Genomic DNA, 19,486 nt, shown 5'->3' with positions numbered 1-19,486 from the left:
AAGCTTAATTTACTGAGAAATAATTGGAAATTCTAACTCATCTTTTTTTTTTGTCATTCTAACTCATCTTTTTAATTATCTTTCTAATTTCAAAAAAAATTTAAATTTTTTTATTTTTTGATATTTTCAAAAATTAAAATTTTAAACTTTTACTTTTTTTAAGTATTAGAAAAATAATTAAGACTCCTAATCATTAGTCTAATTTACCTCCTTTACTACCTTGGCAAAAGCTTTATATGACATTGTAGCAGTATTCAATTGGCCATGATCGCACTTTCAGCTAGTAAATCAAACTTGTGATTATGCGAATTCTGTTTCTATTAATTCAGAAGGTGATTCTTTATTTTGATAAAAATAGTAACAATTCAATATCTAGTAACTAGTAAGGTAATTACAAATCTCATTTTGCTAATTTAGTTCTTTTATTTTAATTCTAGTAATAAATACATAATGAACAAATTATTTTTAAAATTACAAGTTAGAAAAAAAGTGCTTTACTTTTAGATTTCAACATCTCAAAAATGCATTTAAAATAAGTATCTTGTCTTGCTTTGAATAATATAAATAAAATTAATATACCGAGAAAACATAATTGCCTTATATACACAAGAGTTGAACAACACTTCATTTTAGTAGAACTCGAATAAAAAGTTAACTGTTAACCCACTTTCACCAAATTACTTGTGACCAACATATATATATATATTTGATTTGGTTGATTGAATAGATGAAGACTTACACCATAAGGTTCCATTTGTCGTCTTAGTTCGCTTATGCAACATCAAGGTTCTGAAAATCGGATCGGACTGGGCGGTTGAACCGATCCAACCGTGAACCGGACTCTAACACGGTTCGGTCCACTACCAAAAACCGTTCTCTTCAAAACTGTTTTTGAATCGTTGAACTGGCCAAAAATTGACCGGTCAGACCGAATCAAGACCCGGCCGGTTCTAATGAAACGTCGTCGTTTAAGGTTCTCTGTCTAGGGATAAAAAAACATCCTCCTCCTCAAGCCATTTCTAATTTCCCCAATTCCTTAGACTCTCTGATCTCTCAACTCTCAACCCTAGGTTATAGCCTCCGCCACCGCCGTAAGGAGAGACTTAGCGCCGCCGTCGTCCATTGTGCTCAAGGGCCACCGCTGTAGGGAGTGAGAAACTGCCATCGTTCACTGCGTTCTGGTCGTGCTCCAAGTCTCCCCCTGTTCACTCTCATAGTCTCACCAATCGCAGCTTCTTCTTCGAGATCGGTGCCCGACGTTGTCTTCTTCTACTCAGCCCCACTTCATATAGCTTCGCGGGGTGGCTCCGTGGACTGTGGTACGTTGTTTTTCTTCTTCTCAATTATTTTTCTTCTCAACCCCCTGTTCGCACTTCGCTCTCTTCTTCCTCGCTCGGTGTCCATCCTTCATCGTTTTCGTCCTGCGCACCGTCATCTTGTCGCCCCTGTTCCCGATTCTAGGATTTTCCCTGTTCCTGATTCGATTTGGGAACCCGAGGCGCTAGGGTTTCTACGCCCTGCCAGATCCGATTCTTTCTTCCTCCTCCTCTGAGAATTCAAGATGTTTTGGCGCTTGGCTGCATAGTTATCAAACCCGACTCGACCCCGGCCGGTTCGACCGAAAACCCATTCACCCGGTCATCTGGTTGGGTCAAGCCACTCGTCGAACCGTTTAAGCAATAAACCAATAAAAACCGGTTGAACCGGCCGGGTTTCATGAAAACCGGTGACCCGGACCGGATTATGTTTTTTTTTGTTTTGTTTTGTTAAAACGGTGTCGTTCTTTATTATTCTCCCCCACTTACCCCCTTTGCGTGGTGGCGTGGTGCCCTAACGGCCTAACCTAGAATTAGAACTCATCTCACCTCTCTTTTCTCTCGCCACTCTGTGCCTCAAGCCCGTCGCTGGCTCCTCAAGCTCTGGTCGCCCCCTCAAGCTCGTCGCCGCCTAACCTCTGTCGCCGCCTCAAGCTCGCGCCGCAGCCTCAAGCTCGTCGCAGCTCAAGCTCTGTCGCGCTCTGTCATAGTTCGTAAGCTCGCCTTCCTGCTTCGGCCATCAACGCTTCCTCGGCCCTGAGTCTGGGTTTAGGGTTTCAGCTTCAGCCCGGGTCTTCCATCAACGCTTGCTTCGTCTCTCTGTCTATGTGAGTTTCAGCTTCAGCCCTGTTATTCCTCTTTCAATTTTATTGCTGTAAATTGTCTTGCATTTATTGTTCAAAGTTTGAGTTTGTTGCTGAAATTATGATTTAGCTAATGTTAATTTGCTGTAAATCATATTTGGAGAATTGAAGTTTTTTTGTTGCTGCTTGAAAGTTATCATAGTTTAAGCTTTTGTTGCTGCCTGAAAGTAGAATTTGTTGCTAGAATTCTAGAAGTAGAATTTGTTGTCATAGCTGTAAGTTGAATTTGATGCTGAACATATCATAAATGTGGTTGTTGCTGGAAGTAGAATTTGTTGCTGGATAATTGGGTTGAGTTGAATTTGTTACTGATCCTTGTTGTTGTTGTGTTGAATTTGTTTCTGATCTCTGATCTTTCTCTCTTTTCTAACTCTGTTATAAATAAAACTCTTGCATCCCTCTAAGAAGTGTGTATAATTGATTCATTGATGGAAGAATAAGATGAAGTTAATTCGGTTCACTAATTTCTTGAAGCTTCAAACTCTTCTTTCTCTATTTGTGATGTTCTGCATAATGCAATGTTTCTTATGGAAGATATAGATGCAAATTAAAATGAGAAAAATATTGATCAAACTCTAAATTTGTCCTATAAATATATACATGAAACTCCAAATCTGTTTGTGTCTTTCTGATGCTCTAAATTTATATTAGAAACTAGTTTATTATCTCTTTATACATTATTAGTTACGTCTAAAAATTAATATTTGATTATTGTTATTATGTTTGTAAAGGCTTACATTTTAATTTTCAATACATAATTTTAAATTTATTTATATAATTTTATATTTTTTTAGATTATGACCGGGTTAACCGGGTGAACTGGTGACCCACCGGTTGAACCAGTAACCCGGTGACCCGGTCATATGACCGGGTTGATTGCCGGTTCGGTTCTGATAACTATGCTTGGCTGGCTTGTCTACTGCGTCTCCTGTGAGTTCCGTACTCTCTCATTTCATATAGTACTTCAATTTTTGTGCGTTGTTCTGCAAGCTGCTTGGGTGCACTTATTTGTTGGTTGTTTTAATTTGTGTGGTATTTGATCGATTTTGATTTTCCATACGGAGGGTTCTTGCAATTAATTTACTATGCGATTGATTTGATTTAGTTTTTGGATGATTGATTGCAGAATCTGATGTTGTTTCTTGTTGCTATTGCTATTGATATTTTGAGAATCTGATGTTGTTGCTTGTTGCTTGCTATTGCTATTGCTATTTCAACTCCTGTTAGGCCATCATTGTAAAAGTTGTCGCCCGTTGATATAACAAAATCTATGTCTTGCTTCTCTCCCACCTCTCCCATCTATCAATTCATAGTCCAAAATGAGTTACTAGCTCTCTGCTACAACATTAATAAAGAAACCTTTTTTTTTTTATTTGCACCTACAATATTTTGTTAGTGTTTTTGCACTGATAATACATTATATTGTTTTGATGGGTACTAAAACAAAAGCATTATTCATAATTAAATTATTATGCAATGTTCTTAAGTATATAAAAGGAATGTTTTCTTTTTCCTTTTGAAAAAAACTATTATGCATAATTAATATGTCGAATGAATGAATTGACATCGGTTTATCATGGCTCGGAGGGGATGAAGTAAATAAATATGTTGTTTTTTGGTAATTCATGAAGACGAACTCCAATTGAGATGATCCATCTGAAAATTATATTGGAATTGTGCTTTTTCCTATGCTCTTTATCATCTGTACTTATAGTAGCTACACTTTTATGATTTATTGGAATAATGCTACAAAAAGATTAAGCAGGGGAAGGTGCATGTTTGGCCAAATCATATGGTTATTGTGCATGTGGTTTTACAGAAACCAGTTGTGTGGCTGTGGCATGATTCATATTAGTTGGTGTGGGTCTACTCTATATTATTAAAATGATTGACGTGTTTTCAATGGTAAATATAAATAGTGATTGATTGATATGCTAAGAATATGCCTGGAATATGCTATACCCAAAAGGAGCCTAAGCCTTTTCTTTATTTGGGAGCTTTCAGTACGCACGCAATTAAGAATTGACTACTACACTTATACAATTAACAAAATCAAGCAGTTTCATAGCAGTTTATTGTAAAATTATTTTTCTTAGAATAAACTAGCAATATAATTTGAATTTAAAATCTCTTACCTACTATCTAAAATTTATTATCTTTTATGAAGTTTATGGTAGTTGTACACTTGTAGGTAACTAGTTATCTTCATTGGCACAAAAAAAAAATCTTTTTTATAATGACTTGGTAGGAATAATCTCTTCATGTTTGAGTGGTTAGTAATATTAAATTAGTCTTCTGGACATTTTCATCTATCGGCCCCCCAAAAAGAGACTTAAAAAAGCCTCTCTGATATTCGTTATAACTTATAAGTTTATTACTCTTTACTCTGTTTTTAGGTCTCACCTGTTGCCCTCTTCCCCAAACGCCACAAGATAGCGCCCCGCTGCCACCATCATCACCCCGATCCCTCTATGCTGTTGTGGAAACGAGTCCATTTCCACAATGCTTCCGGACTGCTCACAAGGTTCCTCCCTTGCCGATCGCAGCACCACTCTTCCGCTGACGCAGACGCCGCCGTCGTCACGCGAGATCTCCCTCATCGTAACCGCCGACTCCCCCTCCGTTTCTGCGTGTGGGTCGCGCTCAAGTTCGAGAGCCTCATGGATCAGCATTCCCGTAACGAGGTAAGTTGCACTCTCGCCACTAAGGAGTGGTGCTCCCTTTACTGGGACGCGCTCCAGCTTCTGAAGAAATCTGGGATTTTCATAAGTTCTGAATCTGTTAGAGCCCTCATAAGGACCTATTCCTATATGGGTCTTGCTGAAGAAGCCATTCAGTGTTTTGATAGAATGTCTGAGTTCGATTGTGAGCCTGATGCTCACGCCTATAACACTATCTTGAAGGTTGTGCTCAAGAAAGACTTGTTTGTGTTGGCTTTTTCGCTCTATAATGTTATGCTTAGGTCTAATTCTTTGCCAGATGATCACACCTACACTCTCTTGATTGGTGGATTCTGTAAGATTGGAAACTTCAATGCTGCCCTCGAGATGCTCGATGATATGAGCAAGAGGGGTGTGCTGCCTGATGTTAAGACGTATACGGCTATTATTTATGGCCTCTGTCAGTGGAAGAAGGTTGATGAGGCGTTTAGGTTGTTTAACACTATGAAAGAAAATGGGTGCTTGCCTACTTTGCGCTGTTATAATGTCTTGATTAATGGGTTTTGCAAGAACGGGAGGACAGATGAAGCGCTTTCTTTGCTGTCTTTGTTGAGGATAGATGGTTTTGCTCTTAATCTGCAGAGTTACTGTTCTCTGATAAATAGCTTCATTCACGCCAAGAGATATAGTGAGGCATATGTATGGTACACCAAGATGTTTAAGAGGGGAATTGTGCCGGATGTTACTTTATATGCTATCATGATACGTGGTTTGTCCGAAGAGGGTAGGGTTGGTGAAGCTGCAAAGATGTTAGATGAGATGATTGGGATGGGTTTAGTACCAGATGCCTATTGTTACAATGCATTAATCAAAGGTTTTTGTGACATAGGTCGTTTGGACCAAGCTAGATCTCTTCAGCTTGAGGTTTCCAAGGACGAACAGTTTCATAATGCTTACACCTACACCATTCTCATCTGTGGCATGTGTAGGAATGGAATGGTTGGAGAGGCACGGGAGATATTTAATCAGATGGAAAAACTTGGATGTCTCCCTTCAGTTGTGACCTTCAGTGCTCTGATGCATGGCCTTTGCAAGGCTCGCAGAATTGAGGAAGCACACCTTTTACTGCATGAGATGGAGATTGGGAGAAGCCCATCTTTGTTTTTCCGGCTTTCTCAGGGTTCTGACAGGGTTTTTGATAGTGTTAGTCTCCAGAAAAAGGTGGAGCAAATGTGCGAGGCTGGTGAAGTTTTGAATGCTTACAAGCTTCTCAAACAACTTGCTGGGAGTGGGGTTGTGCCTAACATTATCACATACAACATTTTAATCAATGGTTTTTGCAAAACTGGTAATATCAACGCTGCTATCAAGCTTTTCAAGGAGCTGCAACTAAAGGGGATCTCACCTGATTCTATTACTTATGGGACACTTGTTGATGGACTTTATAGGGCTAACAGAGAAGATGACGCCTTTAAGATCCGTGAACATATGTTGAAGCATGGTTGTCAACCTGGATTATCAAATTCTAATGCCCATATGAGCTGGTTAAACAAAAAGGGGAAGGTCTCGATGGCCTTCAATCTTTACTTTGAATATCTGAAAAGCCTTCCGAGGTGGGATAATGATTCAATCAACGTGTTGGAGAACCATTTTATCAGAGGAAATGTGAAAGAAGTAATTCGAGGCTTACTGGAAATGGACTTCAAATGTAGAGATTTTAATTTAGCTCCATACACAATTCTAATTACTGGGTTCTGTATGGTAAAAAAAAGTAGATGAAGTATTAGCTATATTTTCTGTTCTTGGTGAGTTCAATATTAATATCAATCCTACAAGTTGTGTACATTTGATTGATATTCTCTGTGAGGAAGGGAAGCTGGATGATGCAGTAAACATATTCCTCTACACCCTAGAAAAAAGTTTCATGTTGAGGCCAAGAATTTGTAACAAGCTCCTCAAATGTCTCATTCTTTCGATAGATAAAAAGTACTATGCTATTGATCTTGTTGATAGGATGCAGTCCCATGGATACTGTTTGAATTCACATCAGTATGACAAAGCAATGTACGTTATTCGACGGCTAAGGAGAAGGAGGAGCAATAAAATGCAGAATTTTGAATGATTGAATAACTCCGACTATTCAAGATGGATATTATTCTTTATTCTTTGTTATGTGATATTTTTCATTGACAGATAACTGATGGAGAAAGACTAACGCTTACTTTATGGTTCACTCGTGATGGTTCCCATGATGAGGATGTGAAGCTTGTTTCTCTCCTTTCACAACACCTATTACATAAGGACATGGCTGCATCGTATCTTCCTCTGCCTGCATCCTGTGATATGTATTGTTTTTCACAGGATCAAGCTTCCAATGACCAGTTTGGTTTTAATATGTGTTGGGCCAGACTTCATAGTCTTGGATATGGCATTTCTATATCCGAAGACAGTGCCTGTGACTCGGATGTATCTGAATTACTGGTGAAGCCAGTGCAGTTAGTAAGAGGAGATGAGTTGTTAGACCATGAATTTGTCAATATTTTGCATGCACTGCAGGTATTTATAAGAATCCTTTTGGTAGATTTATTCATTTATTAATAAAAGGAATTTTTTAAGAAAAAGAGATGATGATTACAAAGAGAGAAGAAAGAAACCTATCAGTTTATTCAAAGTCTGGCCGTTCATCAATGCAGGAAATTCATGCAATTTGATTTACAAAGAGAATACTTTACATCAACTAGTGCTTTCTGCACTTTTATTAAAATAGAACTAACATGTTTTGTTTTTTTTTAACTAAAATATAGTCCTTTATTTTTCACTAACCTCATTTACTACAGTTGTTTATGCATCATAGCTGATTTCATGTAATTTATTGTGGAGACTTTTTGGCAACTACTGACTCGAGTCCTTCTGCCAACCAGGTCATCCATTTCTATTGTTGGCAAGGATCTGCCTTAAAGACCAAGGCATTGAATGTGCACAGGAACGTGCTAAAACTTTCAGATAAGGACAAGGAGAAGATCAACTGTCTGAAGTCTGTACTTTTGAATGATGAACATTTGGTATTGAAGGTTTTTGGGAGTATGCCTTTGGAAGAAAATGGAGGCATTTGCTTTGACTGGACAGGAATTGTGGCTGCAATTGCTGCTTGGGAAGATTATGTGACGAAGTTAAGTAAACAAATTCATTTAGAGTTGCCTTATTGGAGAATGCATGAATCTATATATACGGTGCAACTTGATGAGTAGTATAGATGATCGACCAATCCCGGAAAATGGAGCACCTAAACGTTGTGCTTGGGCCTTGGAATTAGAAAAAGACAATGATGAAAAAAGTGGAAGATAGTTTGTGAAGCTTTGTTTGACAGCATTCCGAGTTAATATGCTTTTGCGGAATTTTATAACGAAGTTTCTTAAAGAGATGAGAAATTATACTCAAATTTATCCCAGAAATTATCATAGTATTAAAATATTACAGGTACAAGATGGCAACTACTAATACATATACTTTCAGCTAGTAAATCAAACTTGTAATTATGGCATTGTAGTAGCATTCAATTGGCCATGCTCGCACTTTCAGCTAGTAAATCAAACTTGTAATTATGCGAATTCTGTTTCTATTAATCCAGAGGGTGACTCTTTATTTTGGCAAAAGCAGTAACAATTCAATATCTAGACCTCATTTTGCTAATTTAGTTCTTTTATTTTGATTCTAGTAATAAATACATAATGAACAAATTATTTTTAAAATTACAAGTTAGAAAAAAAGTACTTTATTTTTAAATTTCAACATCTCAAAAATACATTTAAAATAAATATCTTGTCTTGCTTTGAATAATATAAATAAAATTAATATACCGAGAAAACATAATTGCCTTATATACACAAGAGTTGAACAACAATTCATTTTAGTAGAACTCGAATAAAAAGTTAACTGTTAATCCACTTTCACCAAATTACTTGTGACCAACATATATATATTTGATTTGTTTGATTGAATAGATGAAGACTTACACCACAAGGTTCCATTTGTCGTCTTAGTTCGCTTATGCAGCATAGAAAAGAAAAATAGAACAAGTGCATCCAAGTAGATCCTTACAACACATGCACAATTTATTCTTGTACCCCTTTTAAGTGAACATATTATATACTAAGATTTCAAGGTTCTTTCAATCTATAAATTAATAAATAAATAAATTCTCACCCCAAATACACGTTACCTCTCTAGCATTCTTTTCCATTCCTCCTGCAATTTGTGTAACTATGCTATCATCTCTCTAAGTAACTATAAATAGAAATGCCATTCTACTCCTCATAGTTCATCCTTGACACCAGAACCTGCTTTAGAAGTTGAGGTTGGTTTCTTGAGCTTGAATGGGATTGATGCATGTTTCCTCAGGAACTTATAAAATGCTGCCACCGTACGGTCCACATCGACAGTAATCTGCAGGCACGATCAGTTGAAAAATATTTAAGATCATTTAACGAAAAATATCATGCAGATCCAGCAAAGCTGAATAGACATAAATATGTGCTCTCATTTCGTATTCACATACAGGGTCAGAACTCTTTTTTCCTGCTGGGAAGAAGAGAATTGTGGGGAATCCGTCAGTCTGCAAAGTAAATATAATTCATTCAGTACACAAGAATTCATTGAAAGGATTGTTATAATGGCTTCCATTGTAATGCTTAATTCAATATTCAAACTATACTATCGGTTGGAGAATACGTTGTTTTAATTGATATAATTGCAACAGTACAAACAATATGATACCAACATATACTTTAAATCTGAGTTACCTTTATCCTGGGATGCTCGTTTGTTGAACCATCCATCTTGGCTATCACAATAGAATCAATACCACGTAGATGCTTTGCAAGTTTATTATATGTTGGTTCCAGTGCTTGGCAGTGGCCACACCAAGGAGCATAAAGCTAATATTACAACGACAACTTGTTAATATGATCTATGTTTACCAACAAAAGTAGAAAATGACTCTTGCAAGCTATGGAACAAGTATTATTGTACCTCAAGGAGAACATCCTTTGACTCATCCAAGACAATGTCATCGAAGTTATCCCCGACAACAATTTTTACGTCACCATCATTCTACCAAGTTAGCATACATGTTAGATCAGTGGCTAAAATACCAGGCCAAAAGAACATTTATGGAAAATGAAAATAACTCACAGTTTCTGGAACTGGATCTGACTTGAGGAAAGGCTTTAACTTTTCATGAAGAAAATCTTCACTAAATGCCTAAGAAAAAAAGCATACATGGAATTTTCAGCCACAACCAAGATTTCAAACATAACTAAGATAGAAGATAGCATTCATGCACATTCATTAACATGATAACAAAATGAACAGAGTCCCTGACAAGTAGAAAGAAGCGTACCTTAATATTGTCAACAGTCACCTCACCATCATATAAAAATTTTCTCCCATCATTATTTCCAATATATGCAAGTACCTATGCAAGATACGATGAGTTTCATTCTGACATACTTGGATAAAACGAAGAAAGGGTGGTGGTTCCATTACTTTGGGACCTTTTCCTGTGATGCCAAAGAAGCTTGCTACAGGCTTTCCAGCATCTACATCGTCCATGTCCACATGAACAAAGACCAGCTGCAACAGATAATTGAACATTAGAAATATATAGCTCAAAGATTCTTTTGAAGGGAATGGCAGGTGAATAAATTATAAATTTATTATTATATGTGAGAAATTAGAATTTATTATTTCTTCAATATTATCATGAGATTATATGAACAAAATGCATGATGAAAGAAAGAAAGATCAATTTTGAGATATCAGTAGACAACACATTAAGCTCCCAGTACTTAGTAGTATCAAACATAAAATGCCAGAACTGTGATAATTTTACGAATAAGGACAAGGTGATTAGTGTTAGTTCCTATATACTCACAGAGTATTCGTAAAATTTAAAACTAGTTCAGACTAGTGTAGATAAAAACAAATTATTTCGTTAACTAAAAAGAATATAGAAATCTGTCTAGACTCCATCTGAAGAATGCCATAACAGAGTATTAAGTAATAACCTGTGAGAAACTATACCTTCCCCTTGAAAAGTTTTGCTGCTTCTCCGAAAATTGGAAAAAACTTATCTGAATTTTTCTTAGTCACAAACAGCAACAACTACAACACACAATAGAGTTAGAAAATAGTCCTTTAAAAGAATGTTGCTTCCTACTTTAACAAATATAAAAAGATGCGGACACAAATAATTACCTGTTTCTTGATTTTACTTTCAAAGATTAATGGGGCAGTTTCTTTTGAGAAAGTTGTAACCAAGGCAAGCTTGTTGATGGCTACAAAGTCTGCTATTTCTGCTTTTACGAATTTGCCATCTGAGAGGCAAGGTGAAAAGAACTCGGAATGACTCTCTGGTTTTCATCAAGGGACAGTTAAAAGAGAAGGACAAGAAAGAAAGCGCACCAAAATAGCTGAGCTTCTCATCCTCCCTCTTAACCAACACCAAAGCAGGGCGTTTAGCTTCTGGGTCAATATGGAAAAGCTTTGCAACATCAGGAACCACAGTTTGATAAAAATTGACATTATCCTCAAGTTTGGATGCAGCAGCTAGCTCCTCACTCTCAGAACCCTGCATGCATATAATAACAAACAAAATGATAAATCCATTGATTTGATTAGGAAATGCAGCGGAGTATTTTCATTTAACTATGATGGAACCACCTTAGTCTGAAGAATGAGACTACAATTTCATCAAGTTATCTTGAAATGGACATAGAAATTGAAAAAATGAAACAAATTCTACTTCCATTTCCCAGCCCCTACTTTTAAACAAGGATAAAAAGGCAACCAAGTAACCAACTTGGTATATGGTAAAACGGATATATGACCAAATTCAAGAAATCCAAACACTTACAACTAGAGTGGTGAGGAAGGCCAAGACAACTTTATTCTCAGACGTCAATATGCGTTCGGCATCATCCGCCGTACTAATGTTGTACACCCCAGGCCCTATCTTCTTCTTAACCCAAGTCACAATACCATCCCTGAATTGAAACAAACAAAATCATTTCCAACTTAAGAATCACAAAGTGGCATTAACATACAAATTAATACCAAACTATCATATACAAACATAAACCTCTCAGTAAAACTTGTAAAACTGTGACTTTATCAGTTCATTATTTTGCCTAAACCACTTATATCAGCAAAAGCATTAGTTTGCAAAAAATGTAATAGGAGCATATGAAAGCACACATAAAAACAATGCAAAAAATTAACTGAATATCTAATTACATTAAAATCAATAAAAATAAACAAGTAATTGAAATCGAAGGAAAAACTGAGAGACAGAAGGTTAGGAAAGTAAATTTACTTTGTCCTGTGGCCAGTGTAAGGCTTGTGCTCTCCATCGACGAAGAAGAAGATGGAGGGAAAGCCCTGAACGTCGTACTCGTGCGCCACTTCTTGCTCCGCCGTGGCGTCAATCTTTGCCAGGACGACGCCGTAGTTCTTCAGCTCCGTGGCGGCAGCGGCGTACTCCGGCGCCAACGCTTGGCAATGCCCGCACCATGGCGCGTAGAATTCCACCATCACGTATTGGTTGTTCTCAATTATGGTCGTGAAGTTCCGTTCCTTCAATACGACGACGTCTTTGTCGTCCACATCCCACGGCGGTTGTTCTGCCTCGAAGTGCGAGGGGGAGTAAGAGGAGAAGTCGCCGTAATCGTTGTCGTCGTCTTCGTCGAGTTCGAGGTCCTCGTCGTCGCCGTCGGGATCTGGTAAGTTGGAGTCGGCGTGGTGGTGTGCGGTGGTGGCAGCTTCGTCCGGTTCCTCGAGGAAGCTGAGATCCTCGTCGTCGTTTTCGTTGGCGGTATTGTCGTTTTGAGCGGATTTCTTCGTTGAAGTGAGGGTGAAGGAGGAGAAGAGAAGTAGAGTAGTGAGGGAGAGCAAAACGACGAGTCGTTTATGGCTCGGCATTGTCGTTTGAGGAGTGTACGACACCAAACGGAGTTGTTTTCGGGTTTCGCCGGGGAAGTGAGTGAAGTGAAGTTGAGAGTGGAGACCCAGATTCAAGCTGTCAGCTGAGTTAACAGTTAAGTTGGGCTTTGACCAAAATATGGGATTAGAAGCCTTTTGACTTTAGGCCTTTAGTTAATGCGGATTTACTCAATAGGCATTAATTTGGATGCTATAACAAAAAATTAGAGATAGGTAAGTTTATTAAACCTTTATTTTTGGTTTACAAGGGGGCTTAGAGCCCAAGAAAACAAAAAGAGAGAAATAATGTAAAAGGCTTCGTTGAGAGGCCCAATAATGAGGCCCAATGAAGTAATAGCTAATACGACGTCGTTGGGTAGCAGCGATGTGATGATGCCTTCTCTCGAAACAAAAAGAGAGAAATTGCGTGGTGATTGCTCTGGTTGGGGAAGACCGCAATTGGGAACAAACATTGCTCCGACAAATCTGTTGCAGAGAAAAACAATAAGCGAAGACGATGATTAGCATACTCACCCAGGTACACTCCCTCTTCAAGCATGAAATTCAACTCTCTTACGATTCCATGATTCTATCTTTCTATGTTTGTGTTTTGTTGTTTCAAACAAAAAAAATCATCGCTTTTTTTTTTGGGGTGTGTGAATGAATGGATAGGAGCGGCTACTTGGAGCTACACTGGGAGTGGTATTGACCGGCGCGGTGGTTCTGGAGCAGCGAAGAAACATCTACTCTTCCATCTCCAACGTCCAATCTCAATCTCAGGTCAAAATAACATAAATGATGAGAATTCATCTTTTAGTGAAAATGCAACTTTATCTGTATTGAATTTGAGAAATTATTAAGTGATTGTTCGTCTTGTGCACCAACTGTTTGTTGGAATGCCCGAGAGAGAATACTATGTCTGTTCTCAGTTATGAGGTTTTATTTATGCCTTGTATCTGTTGCTTAATTTAGGGTCCTTCTTGCAAGCTGCCCCCTGTTTTAGTCTCAGATGTTTCTGTAAACTTTGTGTCAAAATGGTTGGTAGAATCTCAGATTTGGACTTAGAGACAAAAATTGTTGTATAGAGGGTAGAATCTTGTGATGAGTGGCTTGATCATGTGCATATAGGGTAGCTCAGTAGCTAAAGGTAAAAGGAGACCAAGAAATACTATGCAAGAACCATTAAAAAAATTATTTAGACTTAAATGGTTAGACTATTAGCATAGTTTGCGATAGGGCACTATTCCGTTCATATGATCTAGCCAGTCTCACCTAATGGACAAAGCTTTCGTGTTGTTATAATGTCGAAAGGAATTCTTATGATTGATTAGATAATAAGTTGAGTTTCTAATTTATTCTTAGTTTCTTTCTCTCTCTTTTTTTAAGAAGCTAATTTATTCCTAGTTTAAATCTTATGAGGGTCAGTTTGGAACTTCCCCAAATTGGGAAACAGAGTTTCTTCAAGCTCATATGTGAATTTTTCTTCCCCACTATTTCATAGGTACACTATGCTGACTCTAATGGTGTGTTTAGTTTGGTTGGGGTGGAATGGCTTGCTATATAACATTACTCTTTTTAAAAGGGCAATATCATAATTTGTCAGCCTGGTCGGAAGCTATATGTTTATTGTTACTTAGTTGCTGGAACTACCTTCAGGCTAAGATGTGGCAGTTGGATATGCAGCAAAGCTTCACTAAACACATGTTCACTTGTCCACAGTGATTGACAAAATCAATATGAAAAAGTTGATGTTCTTGTTTGTCCTTGGGCATGATATCAAGTTTTTACTAAACATGATTAGCTGTTGAATGAATCCAGGTATAGCATTATAAGGTACCATGATGTCTTTCTTGCTGACCATTCTTCGAATTGGACTTCAACTATCTTCCACTCTCCTCTGTTTCCATATGTTGGGTTATGCTTCTTATACATAGAATGTGTGCCATGTGATTTTAAGTCCACGTTCTTGAGCTATTCTGTTATTTTTCTTTTGTGAAATTAACAGGCATGCTATATTCCATGCTCTGCTACCCTTTTGTTGTAAATTTCAATTTGGACTTACTACATTTAAATGCTAACCATTTGGTTTTTATGCTCTTCTAGGTCAGACAACCCTCATTTTCTAAGAAATCCCATTCTGAATTTGCACATATATGGAACAAAGCTGTAGATCAAACATTTGGACCTTTGATAAAGTCTCTCAGCTCACGTGGATGGTAGAAATGTTATGAGTAATTTTATTTTCAATATTGATGTTTCAACTTTTGTAATTGTGAAATCAAAACATGCAATACTTGCCCTCCTTTTTACCATCACATTCAATTATTTGCTAAACCGTTGTGTACACGGGCAGTTATTTGTAGACCAATGTACTACAATACTCAAATGATGCTTCAATATACAGATCAAGATTCCTGATTTTATTCCCCCGCACCCACTAATTTATGAATTGTAATTTACATACTGTTTTACAATCTCTCCTCTGGCATTCTCTAGCATGTTGGAGGTGCCTGTTGGCTGTTGTCTATAAAATGCACTGAATGTTTTACATTAATGGCTGTCATCTATAATTTATGACTTATAATCGTCTTGATGTGAGCCTCTTTATGGTAGTTCTTGGTTTCAAATTCTGCGAGAATGTATCTAATTTGTTACGGCATTAATTCATAGACTAGCAAGGAAGATGAGGTATTAGACTATAGTAGACCCCAGGGGGAATAAGTTGCTTCATTGCTTCACTATTGCTCTTGATTTGGTTGAGGAACTTTCAAATAGAAATGCTTTCCTTTTTGGAAGTCAAATATAAAACTCCACAAAAGTTGGTAGTTTCACTAGTTTGTAATGGTGAGAAGTTGGAACATCCCAATTAGAAGCTTGTAACACTTTGTGATGACATCCAAATTTGAAATTGATCACTATCATAACCTTAGATGCATTAGCTAACCATAAAGAACGAAGATTAAGGTTACTACTGGTAAGAAACAAGAAAATTTAGATACATTACATACACACGCAGATATTGTTAGGGAAGGATTTTTAAGGAACTTGGGTGGTGAGGTCAAGTTTCAACCTTGCTATAAGCTATAGTTTTTTTTTTTAATCTGCCATAGGACCATAGAAGGCATATTATGCATGACACTGAACACTGTTGTTGGTTGTTCTACTCATGTTTGCTTGGCGAGTGACCTTTACATAGTATATTCCCATGGCCAGAAGCACAGCACAAGCAACAGCGAAGACAATGCCGGCCACAGCACCAACTCCAATTTGTTTCCTACCTTTCTGTGTTGCCAATGCTTTGTTTTCATATACTTGAGTTGCTTCCACTTGTGCTGCCATAGGCAAAGGTGAACATTTTGATGCAGAACAAGGGTCCTTGGTCTCATTTTTCTTTTGTGCATTAGGATGAAAGAAATCATATGCTGATGGTGAGAAAGCTATAGGACTCTCATATTCAAGGCCATGAGGAGCTCTTTCTTGGCCACTAGCAATAGACACAAGTATTGTAGAAAGGAGGAAGAGGAAAAATAAACCAATGCGACTCATTTTTTTCTTTTTGGTCTATCTGGTATTGTGTAAACCACTTAGAAGAAGAGAAAATAGGTAGTAGCTTTTGGATGAAAACTTGTTGGAGAGCTTCCAATGGCTTTTATAGTATCTTGAGGAAGTGGTTGTTCCTTGTGCTTGAATTTATGTGTTGGGAAAAGGAGGCCAATGAAGGGGGGAACAGAATTATGGGTTTTGCTTTCAGCTGACCCCAACCCCTAACATTGATTGCTGTGTAATTCCCAAACTGCCCATGATTATATACTTGTATAAGTCCACAGTTGAACCAAATTAAGAATTGTATTGATTAGTGGCATTTTGGTCATATACAACATTTTTCTCACAAGGTTATTGCTTATTTTTGTACTTGATGAATCCTCTTGGGGTGGCTTTGAGTGAGAATGATGCTTATAATTTCCTCATGGCTTCGAACTACTTGAGTGCCCATACTCATATGCATACATTACAAGCAAATTGATACTAGTTAGGGAATAAAATCATATGATAATTAATTCATCACATCATTGCTTTGTGAAGGAGAGGAGGTTTAAGAAATGGCTGTATGGGATAGATTATTAGTTGGAAGGTTTGTGCTTAGCTTTATCGCTACGTGGAGGAGTAGAAGTAATTAAAAGCATGGGGTTGCCTTAGCTTAGAGGGGCAGCAAAGGCCTTTTCATGCTTGGCCTGCCCCCATCACATTATTGCTAAGCCACAAAACGCATGCAATATCACAAATGCTTAGTAGTACTAGTGTTCTGCACTTCTACTTCCCCACTCATCCACTCCATGTGTATGTACATGTAATATTATTATATTAACCAAAAATATTTTGTCTACTCATTTTTTTAGTATTCAGTCAATTTACTCCATATATTTAGATTTTCCATTTTATCTAATAATAAATGAGAATGAATACTCAACTTGAGTTGGTTGAATAGTGAGTTTATTTGTCCATTTAAGTAAGTATTGAAGGTTTTCTATTTTTTGGTTTCTTACGATATCTGTCGATCCAGCGGACAAAGGACTAATCTGTCACAAATTTGAGCTTCATTTAAGAATTTGAAGTAACGACACTTGCTTATGCGAATAAGTAACCTAGTCATTTGACCAACCCAAATTTGTTAAATGTTAGAAGTTTTGAATTCTGTCTTTTATATGCAGCAACTATTAATTATCAAATGAAACTCAGAATTACAACAAATTAATCCTTGGATTTTTAGATTAAAAAATACTGAAAACTAAAAAAAATAAGCGACAGTAAATTTGTTTGATGTGAAAAAAAAAAAACAAAACAAAATATAATGAGCACATATAGTTCAAGAATACAACTTAATGGGGTGAATATAACTTGTGATGTTAATTAAAGAAGATGTCAGCACTTCATGCTTGTTCTCTCTCATTTTCTGGGTATTATTCATTGTTGTTATGTTCAGTTACTTTTCATGCCTTTGTGCAGAGAAGTGGATCGCAATTGTGATTCTCTTTACTTCCTCCATTGCACCGCATATGTTTACTATGTTTGCATTGTGATTCTCATAATTTTATTATTATTATTATTATTATTATTATTATTATTATTATTATTATTATTATTATTATTATTATTGCGCTTTTTTAGCATAAAAATTTTTGTTGAAGAGTACAAAAATTTATTAATATAATACAAATATTTGCAAAGATTAAGTTATAGAAGGAGGCAACATGAATAATTATATCTCTAACACTTTTCTCCAAACACAAATTCAAATAATAATTCATAACAAACTAATTAAAATCAATCGGTTTCACTTTTACGTGCAAAGAAAAAACATCACTTGGGTGGGCTTATACTCGGCCCAATGGATGTGAAAATATAAAACCCATACCAAAATATGGATATAGACTATGATTTACAATAAAACAAAGAGCCTTAAACCCCTGTAAAAAACTATCCAAAAAAAAAGGAGCCCTATAACACCATAAAACAAACAAAGAGCCCCCCAATATAAATCTTTTTATAAATTATGTTTTATCTTAAATTATAAACATTAAATCTTAAATTTTAAATCTTCTAAAAAAATGAGAATTTTTATAAATAAAAAAATTTAACTAATATTAACCATTCAAAAGGCACTTCATATACTTGTTCCAAAAAACCTATAGTTGGATCCTATTTTGGCTAAAATGAATATTTAAAAGTTATTTACATCTTATGCATAGATATATCATATAAAATAGTAATATCTACATAGGTTGTTTCGAGAATCTTCTATGTTTATGTTGATAAAAATGCATAGGAATAATTAATGTAACTCCTATGCCCCATTACATTGATAATTTGATATTGAAAAAAGTTTCAATAAATTGTAGTAAAGGTTTCATCTTGTTACTTCTTCTTCTTTTTTCCCTAATTAAGTTGCTTATTAACTTATGATGATATTCACCATTACATATGATTATGATTGTTGTAATAATTTAAAATGTTCCATCAAGGATATCCCCTTGAAATTAGAATATGCGGCTAATATCTTCATTTTATATATTTTTCTTCAACCTTATCTAAGAAAATAAGACTATATAAAGCCAAGAGTCATTTTCTTCAATTATATTATTCAATTCATAATTCTATCATTGCATTTGTACATCAACCTATCATGAAACTTTTTTTTTAATCTTGGGTGTGATTTAGATTCACGTAGTAATTAAAATTAGTGGCCATTTTTAAATTTCCATTTGTATGATAATTATAAATTAACAAAACACTAAGTAATTACTAATGATAATTTAACTATTTATGAGTGCCTTTTTTCAACAAAGAGTGTGCCCATATAACTTTATCGAGTACCTAAAACACATATATAAAATGGACATAAAATATATGAAGGTATGAGGTGAATTAATTAGCTCATTCATTAGTTTATGTATGCATATAATATTATAATATAATGTATGAAATGAGGGGTACAAAAGTAAGGAATCCGAAGCCATATCCACCGAACATAGTAATATTGTCAACCTTTTTTTTGTGATGGTTATGGTATTTAAATTTTCTTGTCTAATTTATTAAAAATTAAAAATTATATAAAAATATACAATTTAAAATATTAAATATGTATCTTAAAATGAAAATTAGACAAATTGGA

The 19,486-nt window shown here is 36.1% G+C and overlaps 4 protein-coding genes and 1 non-coding gene across 5 annotated transcripts; 3 read left to right on the top strand and 2 right to left on the bottom strand.

Annotated features, from left to right (window-relative positions):
• Positions 1-1,829: 1,829 nt before the first annotated feature.
• On the top strand, positions 1,830-8,506 carry LOC107476952 (pentatricopeptide repeat-containing protein At1g79540). Its single transcript, XR_008007061.1, has 3 exons — positions 1,830-2,143; positions 4,576-7,395; positions 7,761-8,506. It is a non-coding gene; the product is annotated as a pentatricopeptide repeat-containing protein At1g79540 (transcript).
• On the top strand, positions 7,144-8,087 carry LOC127739600 (uncharacterized). The gene is made up of 2 exons (XM_052259217.1): positions 7,144-7,395; positions 7,761-8,087. Exons 1-2 carry the CDS (start codon positions 7,144-7,146, stop codon positions 8,085-8,087), a joined length of 579 nt encoding a protein of 192 aa, XP_052115177.1.
• Positions 8,507-8,811: 305 nt separating the features above from the next.
• LOC107476953 (protein disulfide isomerase-like 1-4) lies at positions 8,812-12,937 on the bottom strand. The gene is made up of 12 exons (XM_016096903.3): positions 12,212-12,937; positions 11,753-11,882; positions 11,302-11,467; positions 11,095-11,213; positions 10,921-11,001; positions 10,384-10,470; positions 10,238-10,312; positions 10,030-10,098; positions 9,868-9,948; positions 9,639-9,773; positions 9,395-9,451; positions 8,812-9,282 (listed from the first exon to the last, which is right to left on the bottom strand). The coding sequence occupies exons 1-12, from the start codon at positions 12,814-12,816 to the stop codon at positions 9,151-9,153; spliced, it is 1,737 nt and encodes a 578-aa protein (XP_015952389.1). The 5' UTR covers positions 12,817-12,937; the 3' UTR covers positions 8,812-9,150.
• A 265-nt stretch (positions 12,938-13,202) lies between these two features.
• On the top strand, positions 13,203-15,239 carry LOC107476956 (uncharacterized). Its single transcript, XM_052259761.1, has 3 exons — positions 13,203-13,354; positions 13,489-13,596; positions 14,920-15,239. Exons 1-3 carry the CDS (start codon positions 13,334-13,336, stop codon positions 15,034-15,036), a joined length of 246 nt encoding a protein of 81 aa, XP_052115721.1. The 5' UTR covers positions 13,203-13,333; the 3' UTR covers positions 15,037-15,239.
• A 392-nt stretch (positions 15,240-15,631) lies between these two features.
• LOC107476954 (uncharacterized) lies at positions 15,632-16,444 on the bottom strand. The gene has a single exon (XM_016096904.3). It carries the CDS (start codon positions 16,360-16,362, stop codon positions 15,943-15,945), a length of 420 nt encoding a protein of 139 aa, XP_015952390.1. The 5' UTR covers positions 16,363-16,444; the 3' UTR covers positions 15,632-15,942.
• Between the last annotated feature and the right edge of the window lie 3,042 nt (positions 16,445-19,486).

The sequence above is a fragment of the Arachis duranensis genome, chromosome 3, assembly GCF_000817695.3.
Source record: "Arachis duranensis cultivar V14167 chromosome 3, aradu.V14167.gnm2.J7QH, whole genome shotgun sequence".
In the NCBI taxonomy this organism is placed as follows: Eukaryota; Viridiplantae; Streptophyta; class Magnoliopsida; order Fabales; family Fabaceae; genus Arachis; species Arachis duranensis.
The sequence above is the reverse complement of the archived record's forward strand: the minus strand, read 5'-3'. Positions and strand labels throughout refer to the sequence as shown.

Excerpts from the sequence above, each read along its gene's own strand:
- LOC127739600 (XM_052259217.1), top strand. The coding sequence starts at position 7,144 with ATGGCTGCATCGTATCTTCCTCTGCCTGCATCCTGTGATATGTATTGT. Across the intron at positions 7,396-7,760 it reads ATATTTTGCATGCACTGCAG|GTCATCCATTTCTATTGTTG; the intron begins GTATTTATAAGA and ends TCTGCCAACCAG.
- LOC107476953 (XM_016096903.3), bottom strand. The coding sequence starts at position 12,816 with ATGCCGAGCCATAAACGACTCGTCGTTTTGCTCTCCCTCACTACTCTA. Across the intron at positions 11,214-11,301 it reads TGAGAAGCTCAGCTATTTTG|ATGGCAAATTCGTAAAAGCA; the intron begins GTGCGCTTTCTT and ends CTTGCCTCTCAG. Across the intron at positions 10,313-10,383 it reads TCACAGGAAAAGGTCCCAAA|GTACTTGCATATATTGGAAA; the intron begins GTAATGGAACCA and ends TATCTTGCATAG.
- LOC107476956 (XM_052259761.1), top strand. The coding sequence starts at position 13,334 with ATGATTAGCATACTCACCCAG. Across the intron at positions 13,355-13,488 it reads TGATTAGCATACTCACCCAG|GAGCGGCTACTTGGAGCTAC; the intron begins GTACACTCCCTC and ends ATGAATGGATAG. Across the intron at positions 13,597-14,919 it reads ACGTCCAATCTCAATCTCAG|GTCAGACAACCCTCATTTTC; the intron begins GTCAAAATAACA and ends ATGCTCTTCTAG.
- LOC107476954 (XM_016096904.3), bottom strand. The coding sequence starts at position 16,362 with ATGAGTCGCATTGGTTTATTTTTCCTCTTCCTCCTTTCTACAATACTT.